Source organism: Lepisma saccharinum, chromosome 13 (assembly GCF_977018435.1).
Source record: "Lepisma saccharinum chromosome 13, izLepSacc3.1, whole genome shotgun sequence".
Lineage (NCBI taxonomy): Eukaryota > Metazoa > Arthropoda > Insecta > Zygentoma > Lepismatidae > Lepisma > Lepisma saccharinum.
In genome coordinates this window covers 18,358,506-18,380,552 of record NC_139241.1, presented here as the reverse complement: position 1 = coordinate 18,380,552, position 22,047 = coordinate 18,358,506, and the positions used below count along the sequence as shown (strand labels likewise).

At 38.8% G+C, this 22,047-nt stretch overlaps 1 protein-coding gene across 3 annotated transcripts in view; it reads left to right on the top strand.

Moving 5' to 3' along the window:
• Positions 1-17,830, top strand: part of LOC145997192 (uncharacterized) — a 189,490-nt gene extending 171,660 nt beyond the window's left edge. For all 3 annotated transcript variants that reach the window (XM_083133918.1, XM_083133916.1, XM_083133917.1), the window contains exon 4: positions 15,632-17,830. In XM_083133918.1, coding sequence (XP_082990044.1) covers positions 15,632-16,832 — 1,201 coding nt within the window. In that variant the 3' untranslated portion in view covers positions 16,833-17,830. The remainder of the gene's footprint in view (positions 1-15,631) is intronic.
• The last annotated feature ends 4,217 nt before the right edge of the window (positions 17,831-22,047 follow it).

The following is a 22,047-nucleotide window of genomic DNA, read 5'->3' as shown; positions in this document are numbered from 1 at the left end:
CCTATGTCCTTATTTACGGCTCTGGTTGCATCATTTATGCATGAAGTTCTTTCGAGGTCATGACATACGGGAATGTTTGCTACTGTTACTTGGGTATGGGTTAGATGGCTGAGGACATGCTTTAGGTTGTTGGTGACAGTAGTTTCTTCATTCTTTGACATGTCGTTTGTTCCACATATCAATATGACATTGTCGCCCGACCCTGTGGCCGAGTGGTTAGCACATTGCGCTGCGACGCCAAGGGTCCCGAGTTCGAATCCCGGTCGGGCTTGGTTGTTTGTGAATGTCCATTCATCAATTTCATCATTTCATCACTCATCCCCATCTTCGCAAATTAGCCAAGAGGCACAAAACACGAAGTAAAATAAACTAAATCAATCAATCAATATGACATTGTCATTTTGTCCTAAGTCCTTACAGTCTTTAACAGTGCTGTTGGTGACCTGCTTAATTCCCCCTCCCCCCCCCAGGCATCACTGTAGCACTGTAGATGACACCTGTCACAATGTTATTTATGTATGTGGCAAGATTTCGACCATGGCTGTCTGCAAAGATAAGTATTATTTTCTTGTGATTTCGGTGCATTTTGCTATGTTCAGTTTTCGGGCATCACTCGCTCTAATGCGGACCCCCGAACTCCATTGTTGCAGTTATTCTTTTCGAGATTTTTCTCGTTGGTCCTGCCACCATAGGTAAGTCCAAAGAGAGGATTCTGACCCCCATAACCACCCCTTCCCCGTTCAGTGTGCTTATGCCTGTCACGCTTGTCTTTTCCCACTGTATCCTATTTGCACCCATAACACATTTTTTTTTTCATTTTGCAATAATGCTTTCAGCATTTTTTCTTCAGAGTTATTCTTTTTGTTTTTAAATGTTTGGCGACATCTGTTTTGGAAAAAGTTCCACGAAGTTTGTTTTAAGTGTAAATGCATCTGTAGAGTGGGATGCGAACAACAAATATGAGCTTCCATCACGAATCGAACCAGCGCTCCTTTGATTATGTTTTCTTTCCACGTTTATTAAAATTTGCTTCCTTCAGCCTACTTCCGATTGTCGCATATTTCAATTTGTATTAGTTCTTTTCCCGTTTTTTTTTCATTTGCATTGTTTGAGCCGTGATAACTTTCTCTCTTAATCTGGTTATTCGAATACTTTTATACTTTTTTTCCCCCTTTTCTCGATTTTCCCTTCGCACTCACTACCGATTTCGGTATCGCGCTTTTCCATATTTTCAGTAATTTAATTCTTTGACTATTTTTAATTTGCCCTTAGTCCGAATCAAGAAAATATGTTAGGAAATGTTTCCCGTGTAAATCTTATTGTATGGTGGTGTAAAATTGATGCCAGCTTTTTCTTGCAATAAGGGTTTTGAAAGTGCAAGGGCCTCATTTATTGACCATGGTGGGAAGGGGTGGGGTGCGCAGTGGTGCCAGAAACCTTGAAATGAAAAGTAGGTGCATCATTTGACCGTACTCTTCCATCAGCAGGTGGGGTGCTGAGAAGGCTACCTGCGAGCGAGGGGGAGGTGGTGAGCAGCACTGTCACAGCGAGTCGCTTTAAATGAGTTCATCGTCTGTGCTGGGTGAAACCGGTTCTTGGTGCTCCTATACTGTTCCGATACATTTCTGCCAGCCTTTTTAGCAAAGCAAGGTCATATGTTCCACATTCGAACTCTGGTCAGGCATGAACGTATCACTGAGTTTGTCCCATCACAATTTTATAAATTACTAATTCATCAGTATTATCGCGATTAACTCAAAAGGCAGAAGAGTGATGTAAAATAACCAAAATAGAAATTGATGCATTTGTGCCTGGTGCTAGTGTAACGACAAAGTTAACTCTTTATAAATGATGAAATAGATAGCCCTTGCACTCAAATACACTTATACCTTGGAAAAAGAAACTTATCGCTGATCTCTTACATTTGGAATACAGCCAAGAGCATTGTAAAGCAATGCAATTACATTGTGAATGTTTCATATCCTATAGTCTTTCTATTTCTTGTAGCGGTTCATTCATTACAAATATCTAGGAAAGGATTTAGCAGCAATTCGTGATATACTTAAATATCATAACATGCTGCGTAGCCAGGGTTCTTGGGTCCTAGCCTCTGATAATTATGAGTTTTTCTTTTTCGTTGTTTCTTCAATCATCATCAATTTCCCTGAAGCATCATTCATCCTCTGACGCCATTGGCTAAATGTAAAAGTTGACATAAAATGAGCAAAATTCGAAAAGGAAACACGAGGATCTACTTTTCTCATAGCTCGCCAAACATGCACATTTCCGTATTTTATGCTTTCAGCATTATCATTATTCTTGGCAAACAATGGAATTGAAGCAACTCTCACAACTAACGTAAACTACATGTCACTCAGGCATGACAATTCTCGCCGGGGAAGTAGATTTTTTTTTTTATTTTCACATGGTAGCGCAATAACTATCTTCTGGCCTCCTAGATTTAAACCCGTACTTTTTATTCCAGTTGAGTGATTGATTCACAATTTCGCCATTGAAGGTTTGGGTTGTATTTGGGTTATACGTATTGTGTTTTTGGTGCGCTAGGAAATAGCAATCCCAAAGGTTCTCACTGAACAGAAAATTGTGTGCTTTCCCTCTCTCTTTATTCCAGGGCCTCCCCCATAGCGCAGTGGTAGCGTCATTGCCTTGTAATCAAGGGGTCCCGGGTTCGATACCCGGTGGAGGCACAAGTGGTTCGGATCCCACTTTAAACTGTAGGTCCAGTCCCGATTAGCCTTACTGCGCATAAAGTGGACTTAAAACACCAAATCAAAATCACTCTCTTCCAACTCCGTCCCTATCTCTCGCCCCACGTCCCCACTATTTAGGTAAACTGTTGTTAGATACATTTTTTCCGAAGAATATCCACATTGAAAATAATATTCCCCAATTGTTTTGATAGGGCATTTCTATTGCTCCGAATGAATTATCTCCGTAAGAGGACTAGGGCCTCCCCAATGGCGCAGTCGTAGAGTCGTCACCTTTTAATCAAGGGTTCCCGGGTTCGATACCGGTGGAGGCACATACTGGTTCGGAACCCACTATAAACTGTAGGTCCAGTCCCAATTAGCCTTTATGTGCACAAAGTGGACTTAAAAATCAACAATTCAATTCAATTCAATTGAATCATCTTACCAATATTTTAAAATCTGCATGCACCTGCTTAATTTATTAGATTATACATTTATATTCATTGCGGGCAGAAATGTGAGAGAAAACAATGCTTTTTTTTCAGGGAATGCACAAGTCAATAATAATGTATATTTTACGGTATGTACTTTTTTATATTGCATTGATTCAATAGTATCCTTATTTCCTGAAGCAAGCGTGAGTTTCTTTGCACACACCACGCAGGACCTGCTTGACGTAAATCTCAGATGCAGTAACTTCACGGTTGCCTTTTGCCACCACGCTTTGGCTTTAATTCGAGCCCCGGTGGGTGCTTCGTTCGAGATCCTGCAGCAGTTTTACTCGTATCTATGCCTTGAGCATGTCACTTGCAACAGAACCAATAAAATGAAACTTTTTGCACTGGAATGGGCGTGAAACTCTACATGCACCAATGATAAGGTGTTTTCAAGAGGCATGTGCAATGTGCAGCATGTCCCTTCGGTCCGAATGTTCCTTTACGATATCATTTCATCATGCCTTACACTTCGGAATTTACAAGAGAGAAGATAGTCCGCATGTTCTTGTGCAGCAGATCTGCTGCACTACAGATTGCTACGACCCTTGGTGTGGACAATTCATGCTTCAGGCGTTGGATTCGGTGTTATGTGGAAGAAGGGGACCAAGGAATGAAGTCAAGACCCAACAAAGGCCGGCCGAGGAAGACAACCATAGAAGAAGATGCAGGCATCATTGAGATGAGCGAGGGCAATCCCTACATGGCTGCAACCAAGATTCGCCAAGAGTTGAAACTGGAGTGCCATGCTGCAACAGTTCGGCACCATCGAGCGGCAAAGAAAGAAGCAATGATGCATTTCCATCAGGAAGCATGGTTTAGTTTTGCTTTACGATATTTACCAGCTCCTCAAGAATTTTGGCAGAACGTAATTTTGAGCGACGAAAAAGTTATTTTTGTCTGACGAAAATGGTTAGTTTTATGTTTGGAGGCGCAACAACACTCGCTACGATGCCGAGAACATATCTACCCATGCTAGGAGTGGCAGGATATCCGTGGCGGTGTGGGGATGGATCAGTTCGCCTGGAGTAGATGGATTGGAGGAAGTGTCCTCGAGAATAAATTCGCAGGAATACGTCGCAGTGCTGGAAAACCACATGCTTCCCAGCGTGCGAGAGAGACACCCTGAAGATGAGATTCCTCACGTGACTTTCGATCAAGACAACAGCAGTGTCCATACATCGAAAGTGACCACCACCTGGTTTAATCAGCACCATGGAATTTCAAGAGTAGATTGGCCAGCAAAGTCTCCCAATTGAAAAATTTGGGCGTTGATGGTGAGAGAGTGGGAACGTAGACAGCTGAGAACAATGGAAACTGTACTGGCTCACGTGTTTGAGGTTTGGGAGTGTTTAAGGATAAGACCAAACATCTGCTCGTGGAATCCTTGCCTCATCGACTAGATGCAGTGCTTGAATCTAACGGCGGGTGGACACAGTATTGAAACCCTGCATTGTTTAACCAATGTTCTTTGCTACATCCCAAAACAAAACTAATTACACACATCTCCATATGCAACTTTTCTTTCCAATTCTTTCTTATTCAGACCTTGGTGCTCATGGTTACTTTTTCGCATACCTGCACCATTATATTATATTCTATAATATTAATATTCACATTATTGACAGATTTGATTCACATGAAATTCAAATGGGCAACACACATGCACCCATTCCTAACACTTAACTGTTAGTTACATTACACCTATCACGTCACAGTTCTAAATCAGGGGTGCCCAGGGGGAGCGGCATTATGGCGCAGACTCTGATGGAAATTTGACTGAGTAAACAGGGCACGAGTTGAATTACGTCATCAATTAGCCATTGCTGTTATGCAAATAGTAATTTGTAGATTGTCAGGGGAATTGTTACGGGTAATAAGTAATATTGGTGGGGGAGGCGATATCCAACTCTTACATATTAGGCCTTAGATTGATAGGGAAATTATGGTGGTGCGATTAATGAAGTTAGTGGGATTTTCAAGTAGCGGGATTGATAATTATTTTTGGGGGAGGGAATCCCAACTCTTATGTATTACTATTACGTCTTAGATTGCTTTTTTGGAGGGAGCAATATCAACAGGAAGTCTAAAATTGGCATGGAAATTTTGTTGGGAAGATTGAGTATTAAATTTGAGTTGGAGGGGAATGAAGTTTTGATAAAGTGTTATGTCTTAGATTGTGAAGGGATTTCTGACGATTAAGAAATTGACAAAGATCCAGGTGGGACTCGAACCCAGAACATTCGGTGTCTGGATCGTTAGTCCACCACTAACTGCGCTTGGCCGCAGAGCCGGTTCTCTTTGGTGGCCAAGCACGTTAAGTGGTCCATTTCCGATACCACGAAATTTCCGAGTTCGAGCCACGGCTTCAGTATTGGTATCATGGTATCAATTTAATCCAATGGCCAATCATACTCATTAGCCGAAAGTGACAGAAGAGCGACTTAACATAACAAAAGATACAAAAACAACATTAACACTCTAGTAATTTCTGATCAATAGATGCGTAATAACTTTGATTGTTGTCTCTTTAATGATAAGCTTACGATTATTATTGTTAATATGAATTGCCATCCATCAACACAAGGACGTACCAATCGATCATTTAATTCATGTCGCATTTTTGGTATTTGTTGTCCCTTCGGATCAGCTTCGAAACCTAAGGAAATTATTAGGTATTTGTCTGAAGTTAGTAACAATGGTTCTTTAAATTCCCGTCGCTCTTGCAGCCGGCACGGGAACCAACCTTATGGCAGTGATCCTCTGTTGCGGCGTTTACCTACGAATGAACTCATTGTCAATCAACCAATTAGACCTACCGCTTGGGCAAGAAATGATAACTTCACAAAGCCCTCTTCTCCGAAGCAGCCAGCGGGGAAACAGAATTTTGTCAAAATAACCCTTCTGCTCAGTGAATGAACACCGGTTCTAACAGCGTTTCTACTTAATTGGAAATTATCCATTGTTTTTCTTTTTGATTGACCATATATTCTATCTATATATTTCGAGACATTTCAAGAGATCACCTCTTCTCCATCTTCAGCGAACAATTTTTGCAATAACTTGCGTGCACTTCATATAGAAGGCACCACGAGACTTAAAATTCACACTATTTGGCATGGCAAATAGACCTTATTCCATCTTTGCTGAAAGTTCGATGTTTATGATACTTGTCAGTCATTAAGTTCAACGCCCTCTGCGCGTGTGTTGTGATGGGTTACCGTGTTCAAATTTTGTTTTAATTCCATTTCATGCTCAGAAAGGCTACCCGAAGTGGGACCAAAGTTGAAAGTGGGATCCGAACTACTAGGCAGTTGTGTCTCCACCAGGAATCGAACCTGGGACTCCGTGATTATAGGGGGTTAATGCGTTCATGCCTTTACAGTTTCGTGAATTCAAGGAAGCCAAAATGAGAAAAATGTGAAGAAATGTCGTCTACAGGGAACTAACTATGTGTGTGTGTTTGTATGTAAAACTTTCTAGCACATCCATTTTCCTACCTTCATTTTATCATCATTACGTTGAATTTTGCATCAGTGATTTTTCACTACGTTCTAGGTCACGTCACTTTGAGTCGTAAAGTATTGTCTGTAATTCAGTTTTAGTATAGTTTGTAGCCTCTCACCCAAGAATCTTAAAGGTGGGAGAAGAGAGGTGGGGCTCAACTTCTGGAAAAAAATAGTGCGAGTTCAATTGAGAATACAAAAATGAAGCGGAATGATTATATTGCTACAATATCTTCAGGAAAGTAAAGCGTAAAATTGAATTCTGCCTCTGAGTGAGTCCATGATATTGTTTATGTTTGAAGGTAATATATTAAACATGACTATCAGCATACCGAACGCATATAATGAGGTGATTTATTAGTGTTACCAGGCTAAAGGTGTGGAGTGCAGCCTGTTGCCTCTTTCATTACGGAATTCCACATGTAAAAATTGATCAGCTCTTATTGCGAGTAACCATTATAGGCTTAGACCAAATTCTGGCGTTTATATTTCAATTCACTTCCTCAACAAATCCTTTCTCGATTGACTAGATTTTAAGCGGAGCATCATTCGGTTGTCTGTGAGTGTTCTTTTTGCAGAAGCAACAGCAGCTTGCTCGCACCCACAGTGCCCCGCCCACTCGACGAGATGTGTTGTCTGTGAAGTGCAGAACAGTGACAGTGTTGCCTCTCTATTCTATCTTTGTATTCTCCTTTGCATGCCACTACACACACATTTCAGACAATTCTTCCCATACAACAAATGGAAAAGCAATCAGGCAACTGTTAAATGGCTCTTTTCTAGATTTTGTATTAACACTTTCCACGGTCAAGATATGTTAACTTGGTGCTGTTTCGTATTTCCACAATTTGGCTTCGTGCAGTAGGGGTTTATATTGCAAGCTAAAAAAAAACCGTAGGCAAGTATTTTAACATTTTAATTTTCATCCGTTTCATGATTGTATGAAAGAATATGGTGGAAAATATCACGAATAATAATTGGCCGCCCCTTTGCCCGAGCGTGGTAAGCCGTCGGCTTTTGATCTCGCTGCCGAAATTCCCGGGTTCAAGTCCCAGCCTGGGTATGATTGTTTATAAGTGTTCCTTCATGAATTTTATCATACACTAATCCTCATCGTTGCGATTAGCCAAAAGTAAAGTAAAAAAAGAAAGATAATAATAATATGAATCTAGCCCCCCCATGGTTTCTTTATGACTGTCCTTTTATCAATTTCATCGAGTCATCATTCATCCTCATTGTTGCGATTAGCCAATAAATGGTAGAGATGCTACGAAAAATAAGATGTAAAATAATAACAGAATTTTCTCCGCAGAAGGAAGAATAAATGCTCCAGAAAACATGCAATACAGGAAAAGAGTGTCCTGTAATATGAGTCTGTAAACCAAGTGTAACTCACGAATGAAGAAGTTTACGTGAAGGTTTCGTCTTCTACGAAGCAATACAGGCTTGGATGGCGGAGTGGTAGGGTCGTTGCCTTGTAATCAAGGAGTCTTGGTGGAGGCACAAAGGGGTTCGGATCCCACTTTAAACTGTAGGTCTAGTCCCAATTAGTCATACTGTGCATTGTGGACTTAAAACACCAAACAACACCCAACCAACCAATACAGGGTTGGAAACACTACAGTTATAGGTTTGGAAACACTGCTCCTCTCAGGAACTACTCTACCAGGCGAAACTAGATGATATAAAATTCCGGGTTGCATAACCGTAAGGGAGGGCGTTTCTTTCGATTTCCTGTGTATGTTTACAATTTAATGCAATTTTAAAAAAGAGTTTAACACTCACAGAACCCTGTAATGTTAGTTCATAATAATATACATGGAGATGTCATTTTGTGCTTGACTTAAGCCCCTATCACACAGAACTGGATATCTAGTTGGAATGCCCTAGTTGGCGATGAACTGACTTTCTAGGTAGAAATCATGGCCGTCTGGCTGACTGCTTGACTGGTTTTGAGGAATTGGACATGTTCTAATTTGTATCTAACTTTCTTCGACTAGATTCTGTGGAACAGCCAATCAGAGCAAAGTTTGGCCATGTGAATATAAACTATGAGTTTGCAAAGTAGCGTTTTTTGTCTGTAGTTTCCGAGTGCATACAGCACAATTGAAAAAGCTAAAATATTCTTCCATACGTGTATAGTAAACGTTGTAAAGTATGTATTTTATCAGCGCCGTTCTTCTCTACCTAAAACCATTTAATATGAAGCGATATTCCTTTCGGTTGAATAGTTATCGTATTTTAAAAGTGTGAAGTGATACGTTGTTTACATCTCGTGCTATCGACAAGTACGGTGTAACAAGTACCGTGTGAGGCGAAAACTAGCAAATGGGTAGCCAGTTCAGCGTCAACTAGAGCATTCCTACTTGATATCCAGTTCCGTGTGATTCAGGCTTTAGTTTTGTTATTTATATCAGAAAGTGAACTGGATTATATGTTTGGACAAAAAATTAAACTGAGAAAGGAAATCATACCTAATAGTTGATTGGTCCTCCCTCGGAGTGAATGACAGCCCCAATTTGTCATGACATGGACTTGCAAGTCTGTGGATGTGGGTCACATCGAGTGCAAGTCACTCAGTCATCAACTGGTCACAAAATTCTCAATGTGTCTGAGATCAGGTGACTTTGCTGGCTATGGAAGATGGGAGAGCTCCTCTGCATGCTTATTGTACCATGCAGTGATGATTTTAATCCTTTGCATGTGACCGTTGTCATCCTGAAATATTGGTGTGTCCACATTTGGATTATCGGTGAGATGTTGGACAAACGTCGACACCACTTCATCCAAAAGTTGAATGTAGACATGCTGGTTTAAGTGAATAGTGACTTCAGCCAAAGGGCCGAATTCTGTGTGTGTGTGAAGCACCTCCAGAACAGCATCGATCACCACTTGCTTATACCACAACTTTCACAGCTGCCTCAAATAGTACTACCAAAGGGAATTGTGGTATTGCTGCCTTTAATCTGATAATGCCGCCCTAACCAATGCAGTCATGGCTAGTAAGAAAACATTCCAGAGGCCTCCCACCCATACCCTCCACCTGCTTGCTTATCTCTTAAACACTATGCAAACAAGAACTCAAATATTTACGATTGACTAAAGCAACAAGATGGGGAGGCATGTGTAGATAAGTTGATATGATGCACTGCTTGGTGGCAGAATGCCTTAAATGCTAGACTTCCGATATTGCCACCAATATTCGTGGGTTCAGTTCACAGTCTGGGCATGTATGTTCTTTTTAAGTGTCCTTTAACCAGATAAAATTGATGCTGCAGAAGTCCGTTGTTCATTTTATTTGTTTGTTTTCTAGACAGTAGAAGCTGATTAGGATTGCCTGTAACCTCCTGTACCTTTTCTCTTTAGGTGCCATTGCTGCTTATTTACATTACTGTGATCCAGTGTGGGGAAAATTATTTTCAAAATAAGATAATTGACTTACAGAGATTTCTCTTAAAGTACCTAAATTAATGTTACTGTTATTCATACATATCAGAAAGTAACTCACAGTTGCAATTACTTCAAATATTACGAAAATACTTTGAAGTTAATTTATTTCTACAATGATATGATGTATATATTATGTTTAGTTGCACTAATAATCATAAGAATTTAATTAATTTCCATTAAATTTTTCTTTGTTTTTGGTGCCATTCAACACATGCCAATTTTCGTCGATACCAGCTCACGCAGAACGCACACCCACTTCACTCCTGTCAAAATCTTCGTTCGCGTCCTTTGGGGAATCCCTTGCGCCGACATTGCACAACATTGCCGCATGATTTTTTGACAAGAGCGTACCCAATTTCTTAGTGGACCGCCCAACACTGACGACTTCTCTCCACTCGTTTTGCCATTATTCACTTCGGAAAATCATTTTCCCACGTTTTCAAACGTCAATAACTCGGCAACAAAGCCGTTTCCGGAATTTCGTTACATGAACTTTCCACCTTATTTTCACTCGTACAATCACCTCCCAAGCATTGCAAACGAACTTACGAAACACCCTGTATAGAAAGTGGTTATGCTTACCTTTAAGAAGAACATTTAATGTGCATTCCAGTCACTTTTAGTTAATCGCAAAGATGAATGATGATATGATGAAATTGAAGAAGTGACACAAAGAACCCCAATGCCCAAACCAGTAATAGAACTTTGGAACTCTTTAATAAAGCTACACAGTTACAGTTAGATATTTAAAAAAGCAACTGACTGCTTGTGGTTACCATTACTAAAAATAAAACAAAGAAAAAGTGCATACTATTGTATTCTCAAAGCACCATGATTGATGTGAACCACTTGAAGTAATTAAGTTAATGTCGAATTGTTTAATAGAATAAAGAAATATAACAGTAAGATATTAATAATAATTTACACTGTTATGTATCATATTTATCGTTTATGTAACAAAGTTGTCAACATATTTGCATTATAAAGTGCCTAAGCTGTCTGCAAAAATCGTTTGAAGCCAACTGATATGCACTCATGTCTTGGGAATCTGTAGATAAAGGCTGCGCATAGATGGGGAAAAAGCAAGTGGGCGAAGTCAAGCAGTGCCCTGGTAACTGCAGCGCCTTTTCCCCTTGCATTCACTTCTCCTCTCCCCCTCATTGGTTGAGCCCTTTCGACTCTCTGCTTGCACAGACTTGGTTTCGCTCGTTTATTCCAGGGACTCTCGAGGCAGAGTGTAGAAGCACTAGGCCCATACCCCAAGGGGACCATGTCCCCCTCAAGCCATGAAACATATAAATGCGAACCTATAAAAATACGTGAACGAGTTTTCAGATTTTGAAGAATTTCGATTTGCTTTTTGCATAAATGAGTCAGTTTTCTCTGGAGAGAGTCAGACTCCAGAAGTCTGCAGTTTACTATATTTACTAATTGTAAGTTTTATAACCATTTATGTAAAGCTACCAAATGGCTCAATTTTGTCGGGACAGTTCACTATTTTTATCCCTCTGCTGACTTTCTTCGAACTGCAATCTTGAAGAGAAAATGTTCTTTCTTTTTGTTAATTGACATTCAGACATGTTCTTCATTTCAAGAATCATACATAATATGCATCATTTAACTTGTAAATATATTATTTTGTAATCATAGATTATCTTTATTATAAATCAAATCAAAGAAAGTTTAAAACAGTGTTATTTTGGGAATACTGTATTATTCGAATACTTTTGAGAATGGAATTTAAAGCCATCCTCACACGGTTTTCAAAGTAGGTCCCCACTTCCCTACCACCAACTCGAAACTACCGTAAGATTTTTTACATTTTCATTTCACAAAGGCAGCAAAATAGGTCTCACACGATCCTTACAATGGCGACTGCACAAACACTGTATACCACTTTGCAAGTTTAGATGATAATAACTGCTGAAGATTTGAGAAAATAATGTTTCTCGTAAAGGAATACTAGAATAACATTGGCACTGTTGAAAAATGTAGCACATGTAACCCGTGGCAGTGAATGTGAGTATATAACATTTGAAGTTGATATACAACTTTACGCACACACTAGCATAAAGTTGCATTACCTGTTTATTACGATAGAAGTTGTATATTCTAATGAAACCCTTCTCGTACGGTTTTGAAATATATCCCCCAATATGAACTAGTCAATTAAATTACATAAACTTCACAAAATTCAAAGTGCGAAAATTGTTTTATATTTATGTTTCATTAACACTTCTTTGCTCCTAAAATATTAATTTTGAAATTTACTTTGAAGTCCATGAAGAACTACAACAACACAAATTTTATTGACCTTTAGAATGTATACATTCATAACTTTATCATACATTTCATTGGATCACATTTTCACTACATATCATTACAAAGCTTTTCCTTATGAATTTAATTGATATACAAGATACACTAGTTCATGGAATGAATCATAATACAATACTTAATTAGAACATGAAGAAGACAGTAGTGCAGAACATATTGAGTGAGTATAAAATAATACTTTTTGAGACACATATACATATCTAAAGGGGTACCTTTGGGGTGCTGGTGGGTGCCGGGTTTTCGTTTCCGTCAGGTACCTCCGCAACTCGATATTGGACACTAAGTCTGCGAGGTTGCATAACTTCTTTACATGTTCGCTCCTTATCAGTTCGAAGGTGATGTTATTCGGCAGGTCTCTTCTAGCCGATATTATCTGTTCATCAGAGGCGGGTCAGGGAAAAACTCTGTTCTGGCTTGTCTCTTTCCATCCAGCAGTCTCGGCATATGTCTGCTCCCCTTTTACCTATTTTTGTGAGGTAACTCCCGTATGGTCTGTGTCCTGTTAGAAGATGTACCAGCTCTCTGGATGGCGTAACGTCCCTGTTAAAAATGTTCTCCTGCATGCAGGCGAGGAAGTTATGCAGTCTTCTACCCTTCTTGCACTCGTCCCATTGCCTCTGCCAGTCTAGATGAATCTTTGCCTTAATCTCCTGGATGGTGGGGAGGAATTCTCCCATTTGTTCGGTTATCTTCCTCTCGTTTCCATGTTTGAAGTGATAAGTCATTACCCTCAGCTTAATTTGATAATCAATTGGCAAAGTTCCCATTATGACAAACAGTGGTTCTGACAAAGTAGTTTTAAAGCCCCAGTAACTCTGAGAATTACTTTCCTGTAAGATGATCTCAGCTTACGAATGTACATTATTTTGTGCAATGATGATGAGGCCCACGCCGATGCTCCGTAAGTGATGATTGAAAAGTAAATGGACACTAGATAAGTTTTAATAACTGACGGAGAAAGTCTGTAGCTGTTGGATGCAATGGTAGCTATTTTGTTCATGAGAGCTTCCCCTTGGAGGTTATGTTCTCAATGTGGCTTTTGATAAGTAAGCCCTCTTCCAGCGTCACCCCCAAGTATTTAATCTTCGTTACCCTTTTTATTGATTTGTTTCATTCTTATTAATGGATTCCGATGTTGGCTAAATTTTCCTTTCAAAACTATGTATTTGGTCTTTGTATCCGATAATTTTAATTTAGCTTTATCACACTATTGTGTCAATTTTTGTAATGCGGTGGTAGAATTTTTCTCAATTTCTGCTCTTGAATTTCCTGTGGTGATAATTATGAGATCATCAGTGTAGGCTATGCACTTAACTACTTCCCGTGTTTCTTGCAAGGTCTTGATGCAAGGTTCGAAGTTTATGTTCCATAAATGGGGTTCCAAAATGGAACCCTGTGGGCAACCCTTTGTCATCGTTTTAGCGGTATCTTGGTCCGGAATCTGTAGTGACTTTTCTATCCCTGAAATAGTCCTCCAGAATTCTATTCATGAAGAACTAATTACAATTCGAAACTTATATATCATTACAACACTAGCAGATTAATTTACTGCTGTGCTATACACAGCACAGTCTATTTGTGATAGCCAACAAACCAGAAAGTACACACATACGATGTGGCTGTTCAGTGTTAATGTTAACTGTTTACTTCAAAATAGTCTTCGCATCTGTTATGAAAGTAAACAAAAGTATCACAGTAGGAAATTTAGACATACGAACTATTTATTTAAAACAATAATATTTAGTTGACTCTTCACTCAACAAATAAAATATTCACCCCAATCAAATCATTTGCATTGGTCTAATCTTTTTCTTCTTTAAGCTGCCTTGAATAAACAGTCGAACATCTATTGCCTTTCTTCTTCTTCTATTTCCTACTTCAGCTGGAGAGTGTGCTCCTCAATTCTGATTGGTAGTTCTATGGTATTAACGATGAATTTAGAGAGGGTTTCTAATTCTGTCGGGAACTGAATAAGAGAAAGCCTTCACATGATCGTTAAGTAACGAAGCTAGAAGTTGATGGCGAAGTGAAGACGTAACTAACTGCCGTGTGAGACTGGCTTTCAGCAATAAGCACCAAGCTGTATGCTGTTTGACAGCCTTTCTCCGTAAGCGACTATATTGTTGATTGTCGGGTCAGGGAGAGGGAGGGTGCTATTCCTGAGCTAATTTTTTTCCCCGTTCTTTTGGTCCATAATATTGCAACACTACAATTATACGTACTTCCAGCTGCAATACGGCAATACTAACATATCGTTGGTGGTCACATGCAGGGTACAAATTCCCATGGTAGAGTGGTAATCTCTCGCCTTCCCACCAAGGATTAATATTCACTGCTTAAATTTGGATTTTCTTGTTCCTGCAATGAACCTGTACCATTCTTATATTAAATTATCAATCACTTTTAATAATTAATGCAGTAGTCCAAATTATGTATGACCTCGTCCGATATATATATATGCAGTTTCCAGGATGGGCGTGAACCTACCTCGCTTTCTCTAAATTCCACCCATGAGAGATATTTTGCAATAAAACATCTGGAGGAAACTTTGTACAGTACATAACTAAGTACAAACCATTAAATTTCCAACCCATTTTATTTAGTAGTATGCACTACTGCAGGCAAGCACGTAAACATATCACTGTGCACAGTGAACTGGTCATCTGCACATGGATACCTACGTACGGATCGCACTGTTCCACAAAATACCCACTCCTGCAAAAACTTTACTACCTGCTCCCACCTGCAGCTGTTATGCACATTGATCCTGCCCAGCAAGGTTCTCTGCCCTATTTTATCCAAGCTGCCCTGGGATATGCAGAGCTGGGCCCTGAGAAGTAGCATGTTGATTGAATGGTTACCGGTTTACAGAGTGACTCATGCTGGCCAACGCAGATCTATCTCTACATGCTAATACCCCCTCTAGATTTGTATTGAAATTAGAAAATTGGCATACAGTAGGAATATATAGAAAGATAGATTATTGCTGTTTGAAGAGATTAATTTATGGGTCAATTAGTAGTTAAAATCACACACATACATAGATTGTAGAAGCATGAAACTAATAGAGCATCGGTACTTTTGTAATGATATTCTTTTTGTACATTTTCAACATTAAAACATTGCCTTTCAGGAAGAAATATATAAATTTCATAATACCGAATACAAATGGAAATTGTAGTATACCATCAAGCACCATGTCTACTAATGAAATGTATATTGGAGATCTAAAAGTACATAAAGCCAGACGTTGTGCCATCAAGAAGAAAGATGTTGAAGCCAAATCGAAGTGTTATCACAAGGAATCACTTAATAAATCACCTCCTTTAATTGAAGCTAACCACAGAAATATCATTAATCAAGAGGAGGACATTCATGTGCAACGTAGAATGAATAAAAATGTATGTGCTTTCAATAGCGCTCAATATGGAAAATCATTTACAACCAAAGTACGCTTAAAACGTTATATCGAAAAACACAATGAATATATTTCGTTGCAACGAAATCAACGCCAAAAAGCTTTCATCCAAGACACAAAACTGAACAAAGAATGTAGCCATGATCAGATTCGCCCATACGAGTGTCGTCAGTGCAAGAAGAAATTTACTCGAAGTGGAAACTTTAAAAAACCTTTGCAAATTCATGATGGAAGTCACCCATGTGAATGCCCTCACTGCAAAAAGAGATTCACAGATAATAAAAGCTTGAACACACATTTGAGAATTCACGATGAAATTTGCCCATATGAATGCCATCAGTGCAAAAAGAGATTCACTACTAGTACACACTTGGAAATACATTTGAGAATTCACGATGGAATTCGTCCATATGAATGCCATCACTGCAAAAAGAGATTTACTCAATGTGGAAACTTGAAAGTACATTTGAGAATACACGATGGGATTCGCCCATACGAATGCCATCAGTGCAAAAAGAGATTCACTACTAGTTCACAATTGAAAGTACATTTGAGAATTCATGAAGGAATTCGCCCATATGAATGCCATCAGTGCAAAAAGAGATTTACTAAATGTTGGAGCTTGAAAGTACATTTGAGAATTCACGAAGGAATTTACCCATATGAATGCCATCAGTGCAAAAAGAGATTCACTACTAGTTCAAAATTGAAAGTACATTTGAGAATTCATGAAGGAATTCGTCCATATGAATGCCATCACTGCAAAAAGATATTTACTCGATGTTCGAGTTTGAAAATACATTTGAGAATACACGATGAAATTCGCCCATATGAATGCCATCACTGCAAAAAGAGATTTACTCAATGTTCGAGCTTGAAAATACATTTGAGAATACACGATGAAATTCGCCCATAGGAATGCCATCAGTGCAAAAAGAGATTCACTACTAGTTCACAATTGAAAGTACATTTGAGGATTCATGAAGGAATTCGCACATATGAATGCCATCAGTGCAAAAAGATATTCACTACTAGTACACACTTGGAAATACATTTGAGAATTCACGATGGAATTCGTCCATATGAATGCCATCAGTGCACAAAGAGATTTACTCGAAGTGGAAGCCTGAAAATACATTTGAGAAGGCACGATAGAATTTGTCCATAGAATGTCTTCACTGGAAGAAGAGGTTTGCTGCTAGTGCAAATTGAAAACACTTGAGAACTGACATGAAAAACTGAATATGCTGACCAAGGCAGAAATTTATTTTATTATAAAACACAAACTAAACGTAAAGTTTCAACCTTCTAGAGTCTGATGAAGACCTTGCTAGAAGGTTGAAACGTTAAGTTTAGTTTGTTTTATAATAAAATAAATTTCTGCCTTGGTCAACATATTCAGTTTTTCATATGGAAACAAGGCTTAATGGTGTTATAATGGAGAATTCACAGTGTAACTCGCTCACGTGAATGCACTTACAAGGGAGGTTATCTAAGTGTCCCCTCCGATTTCCATGAAACTTAGCAGGTGTATAGAGGGGCCCAAAGGAAGAAGTACGTGTTTTTTTTGTTTCAGCTAAAAAAAACTTTTAGGGGCAAACCCCCCTCAAATGTCAAGATGAGGACAAATTGAAATGGGGACCTGACCCTGAAACCATGTAAATCTGGCATAGGAAGAACACGCACATATAGTAATTGTATAATTGGATCAAACACCACAGAACTGTAGGATTGTCAGTACTAAATGCAGTGCAATTGTAGAGAGATGTCGAATTCATAGACACCATTGTTCCTGGATAGGCATGGGCATAACAATAGATGGACCAGCAGGTCGATTAACGAAAATAACTACAAAATCTAGTCCACAACGATGTAGTTTTTAGTAATAAAAGATGTAGTAAAGTGCCATTCACAAAAACGTCTACTAAGGCTGTGTCCAAAAGGTACAAACATACTTGAAGTACAGTCTTGACGGAAGTGACGTCACCTAGTGCAGTTCGAAAGCGCCAAGCAAACGAGTGTACAAGACCAGAGGACGCAGCACACGAGCGGTGCACACTTGCGATCTGTGCTTGCTTTTCATTTGTTACAAAAATGGACGTCTGAAGTCAATCAGCTGGTAGTTGTAGTTCTTCCATTGTGTGGAAATGTAAGTAAACAAGTTTTTAAAATACTATGTAATTTTATTTATTGGTTTTATTCATATATGCGTGGTTTCTTTCTTCTATAGTGAGAAGGTGTTTAAAAGTGAGAAAACAATTTATTTTCCCGCGATCGTAAACCATGTTGCGGAATGTGTGAAAATTAATTTGAAAGATCAAATTTCTTTCATATTTCTATAATTAATAACGTGCTGTGTTATATAAACTGCACGCCGAGTCATGTGCGTGTTGTTCAGGGAAAACAAGAGTGGTACATACAGTCATGGGCGTCCGGAAGGGGGGCAAGGGGGGGCCGTGGCATCCCCCTGGAAAATAAAAGTCAACCAAAAAATATGTATTTCACACATAATTTCATTTTAGCCACAATAATATGTGTTAATTATTGCATGAACACCATAAAATCAAATTTAAGCAATGTTTTTTAAGGAACAACACTATTTTTGGGGAAAATTTGCCTTCGTTTGCCCCCCCTGGAAAAAATACCTTCCTTGCCCCTCCCTGGAAAAGATCCTGCGGACGTCCATGCATACAGTCGATGTTTGATAATTTTAGTTTCTAAGCAACTTTTGTTGCATTCCTCACTTGTGTTGGCGCTGCAGTCGAAGTGCAGTTTGAAAGCTTTCCGCTTCCAGGCTTCAAGACCGCACTGCGAGTATGCTCTCGAAGTATGCTCGCTTCAAGTATGGTCTTGCAGCTTTCGGACACAGCCTAAGAATTGACTATCTTATTGTAACCCTCTTTTACCAGGGATCTGAGGTCACAGGGATGCTTCAATAACTCATTTAGGTAGAGCTTAAATATACTTGTGAGTTGAACCTGCTCCGACTAAGAGAAAGGAGATATGGATGATTGAATTTAAGGTTATTCACGCTTGTTCATACCTGGTAGGCGAATGATGTTCTTGTCCCAAATGCTTCTTGCTGACCAAAGTGTGACTGGTGCCAAGGTTCGATACTGTGGCCCTTGGCTGATGCAGCCGTAAACTTCGTATACCGTCGTTGTAGTTTGTTCGTTGTAAAGTTTATGAGTAAAATAAGAGAAATGAGAGCGAGCTCTATGGCGAGCTTGCTTTTATAATCTTCTGCCTCGAAAGGTTATTACACCTTTCAAACACACTGGATCATGTTAGATCCATGTATTTACCTCTCAGTCAATAGCTCTGAGGAAATAACGAAGTGTGCACATTCTTGAGATTGCTCGGCGGTCGGACAATTCCAGTGAATAAACAAGCATAAAATAATCTCTTGACGAGGTTTTCTCGTATTTTTAGTCACCATATCTCTACAATATCTTTAATGGACATTTCCACTATGACATGAAAAACGTTTTAAATCTATTCATTTTACTGATAATCACACCAAACTAAAATGTGCAAAATATCTCTGTGATATTTGTTTTGGTTCTCGAGATGCACGCCTTCAAACACTGCTGAAATTCACCTCGTACGTCACAGATTTGAAAACGTCCTCTGCACAGAGTAGACAGGCCTGATGTCATCCTTTAGAAGTGCATGCAGGCAGGGCTTCTGCTTGTCCCGTAAATTAGCATGGGCCGTGCAAGCGACAGTCATTTCTTATTGCGTAAAACAAGTATCTTGTTATAACTTCCAGTGCAAAAATAATGTGTGCTCCATTTCTTGGATATGAATTATAACAGTATAGCAGTATTTACTACAGCATGTCCCGCTTATACGTATAATAAAAGAAAAAATCACAACTTTTTTATTTACCAATATTTCTTTGTACAAACATGGAACAACTCAGATTTTTTTTTTTACATATCAAGAAAACTAGCGCACTTCCACATGTGTACCATTAGTGGCACGGCAAATGTCAAAGTGGTTGTCAGCCTCAAGCCACACATTTTGAAACATGTGCGGGGTAATATTGCTTACCGCAACCACAATTCTTTCACACAAGTCTTGCAAATCTCTAACCGGTGTACAGCAAAATTTGTCCTTAACACACCCCCACAACAAAAAATCACACACAGTGAGGTCTGGTGACCGTGGAGGCCATTCAATAAAATTCGAACCTGTTCCTATCCATTTTACATTGAAATGCTCTTCCAGGAAGTCTCCAACGAGATTTGAGAAATGAACTGGTTTTGCGTAACTGCTTTTCCCATTTCTTTATTGAAATGTACGATGGAACTACTTCTTTAGCACCCAAACCATAACGTGCATGAAATCGTCTCTGCACAAGTGTCACTTCAGACAACGTTAAAACACAAAACACCTTTTCTTGTGGTGAACACAAGACGACAAACCACATGACGAATGGCTACTGAGAAACTGATATAAGAAGTCCATTCAGATGCACTGTTATATGGGCATTAAATATGCTAAGATTGGAAATTTAAATCTTCATTTTTCAGTGGGGGTTTTTATTTCATTACATTCCCCATAATAAATAACCAGAGATTCTGAAATGTCATCATTTTCGGAGTTATATTTAAAAAGTTATTCAAAATTAAAATATGGGCACGTATTTTATTTATTTTCATGCTCCATTGTAAGCATTGCAAAGAACGGGAAATTTTGTAGCAGTAATTCTTGTATTTGTTAATATTTCTTTGCTAATTAGTACTCACATTTGTTTCACAAGGATTTCCATACATTTGCAATAAAAAAGGCACAATTTTAAGTTAATTTAACATTTCGATGAAATTTGTCAAAGAAAAATGCATAATTGTGAATGATCACTTATGTTAAGTTAGCCTGAAACGAGCCAGCCTGAACGTTTCGCGCACGTGAATATAGCACCCGAAAGAGAATCCAAAACACACCAGATGGGAAGTTGCCTACCGTTACATGCATGCATAGGTAATTAATAATTACTAATTTAAATACTGCGTACAAATAAATAATCCAATTAAAACAAACAAATATACCTTATTGCATACAAATAAATAATCCATAATCCCACTAAAAGACACAATAGATGTTTTTCCTTTATAATATTAAATTTCAAATATTCCTCACAATCGAGTAGAAATATACCGTATTGAGAAATATGTATAAAATTATTTTTTAAAAAAACAAAGAAAAGCTTAATAAAATTTATCACCTCTCCCCAAACATTATTTTTAGACAAAGACCGAGTAGAAGAGAAATTTGAAACCTATTTTAAAATTATAGAATCATAATAAAACTTAACGGAATAGATCTAAAGTTGATAACGAACTTACGTATATTATGATCGAGGGAATACTCCAAAAACAACCTAGAATGCAACAAAATGAGTAGTTCTGTTCGTGAAGCTAGCCTGAAGCGTCAGCCTGATCTCTACTTGAAGGTAAACACAGATTTAAACTACCCGCCATTTTCTAAACGAGGCCATCTACTTCAGTGAAATGTACTTAGGGTCAAAATACTTGTATAGGACAACAACTCTCATACTATGAAATTCATTGTTTCACCTATTTACGCTCATAAAGTAACGTCAAAAACCGTCAGGCTGAGCATGTACTTGGAATATACGCATTACACTAGAAGCGCAGAACAGACGTCAAGGCGAGTCTACATTTTCAGGATGCAATGAAACTCCACTGTATTGACTTAAATTGACTCTAGACATGTTAGACTACAATGCCTTGCCATTGACAATTTCATATAATCAATATGACCCCCCCCCCCCCAGGGAGCGCCAAAGAAGTGTAGAAATGTATCGAAAAGTCGATTTCAAGGACGGACTATTTTCATAATATGGAATTATAATTCCTCAAATGTACTTGGACGTAATCTACGCGTGTCACACAACAGGACTACGCGAAAGAAACCAACAAAATCACTTATCTACACCCTCAAATCGAACTCCGAAATTGTCAATTTGGACGTTGCGTCAGCCCGAACGAGGAACACATCAAGCGAAAAACGGATTTAAAGGACAGCCCTATTTCTAAACGAGGCCATCTAATTTCAGTGAAATGTACTTAGGGTCAAAATACTTATATAGGACAACAACTCTC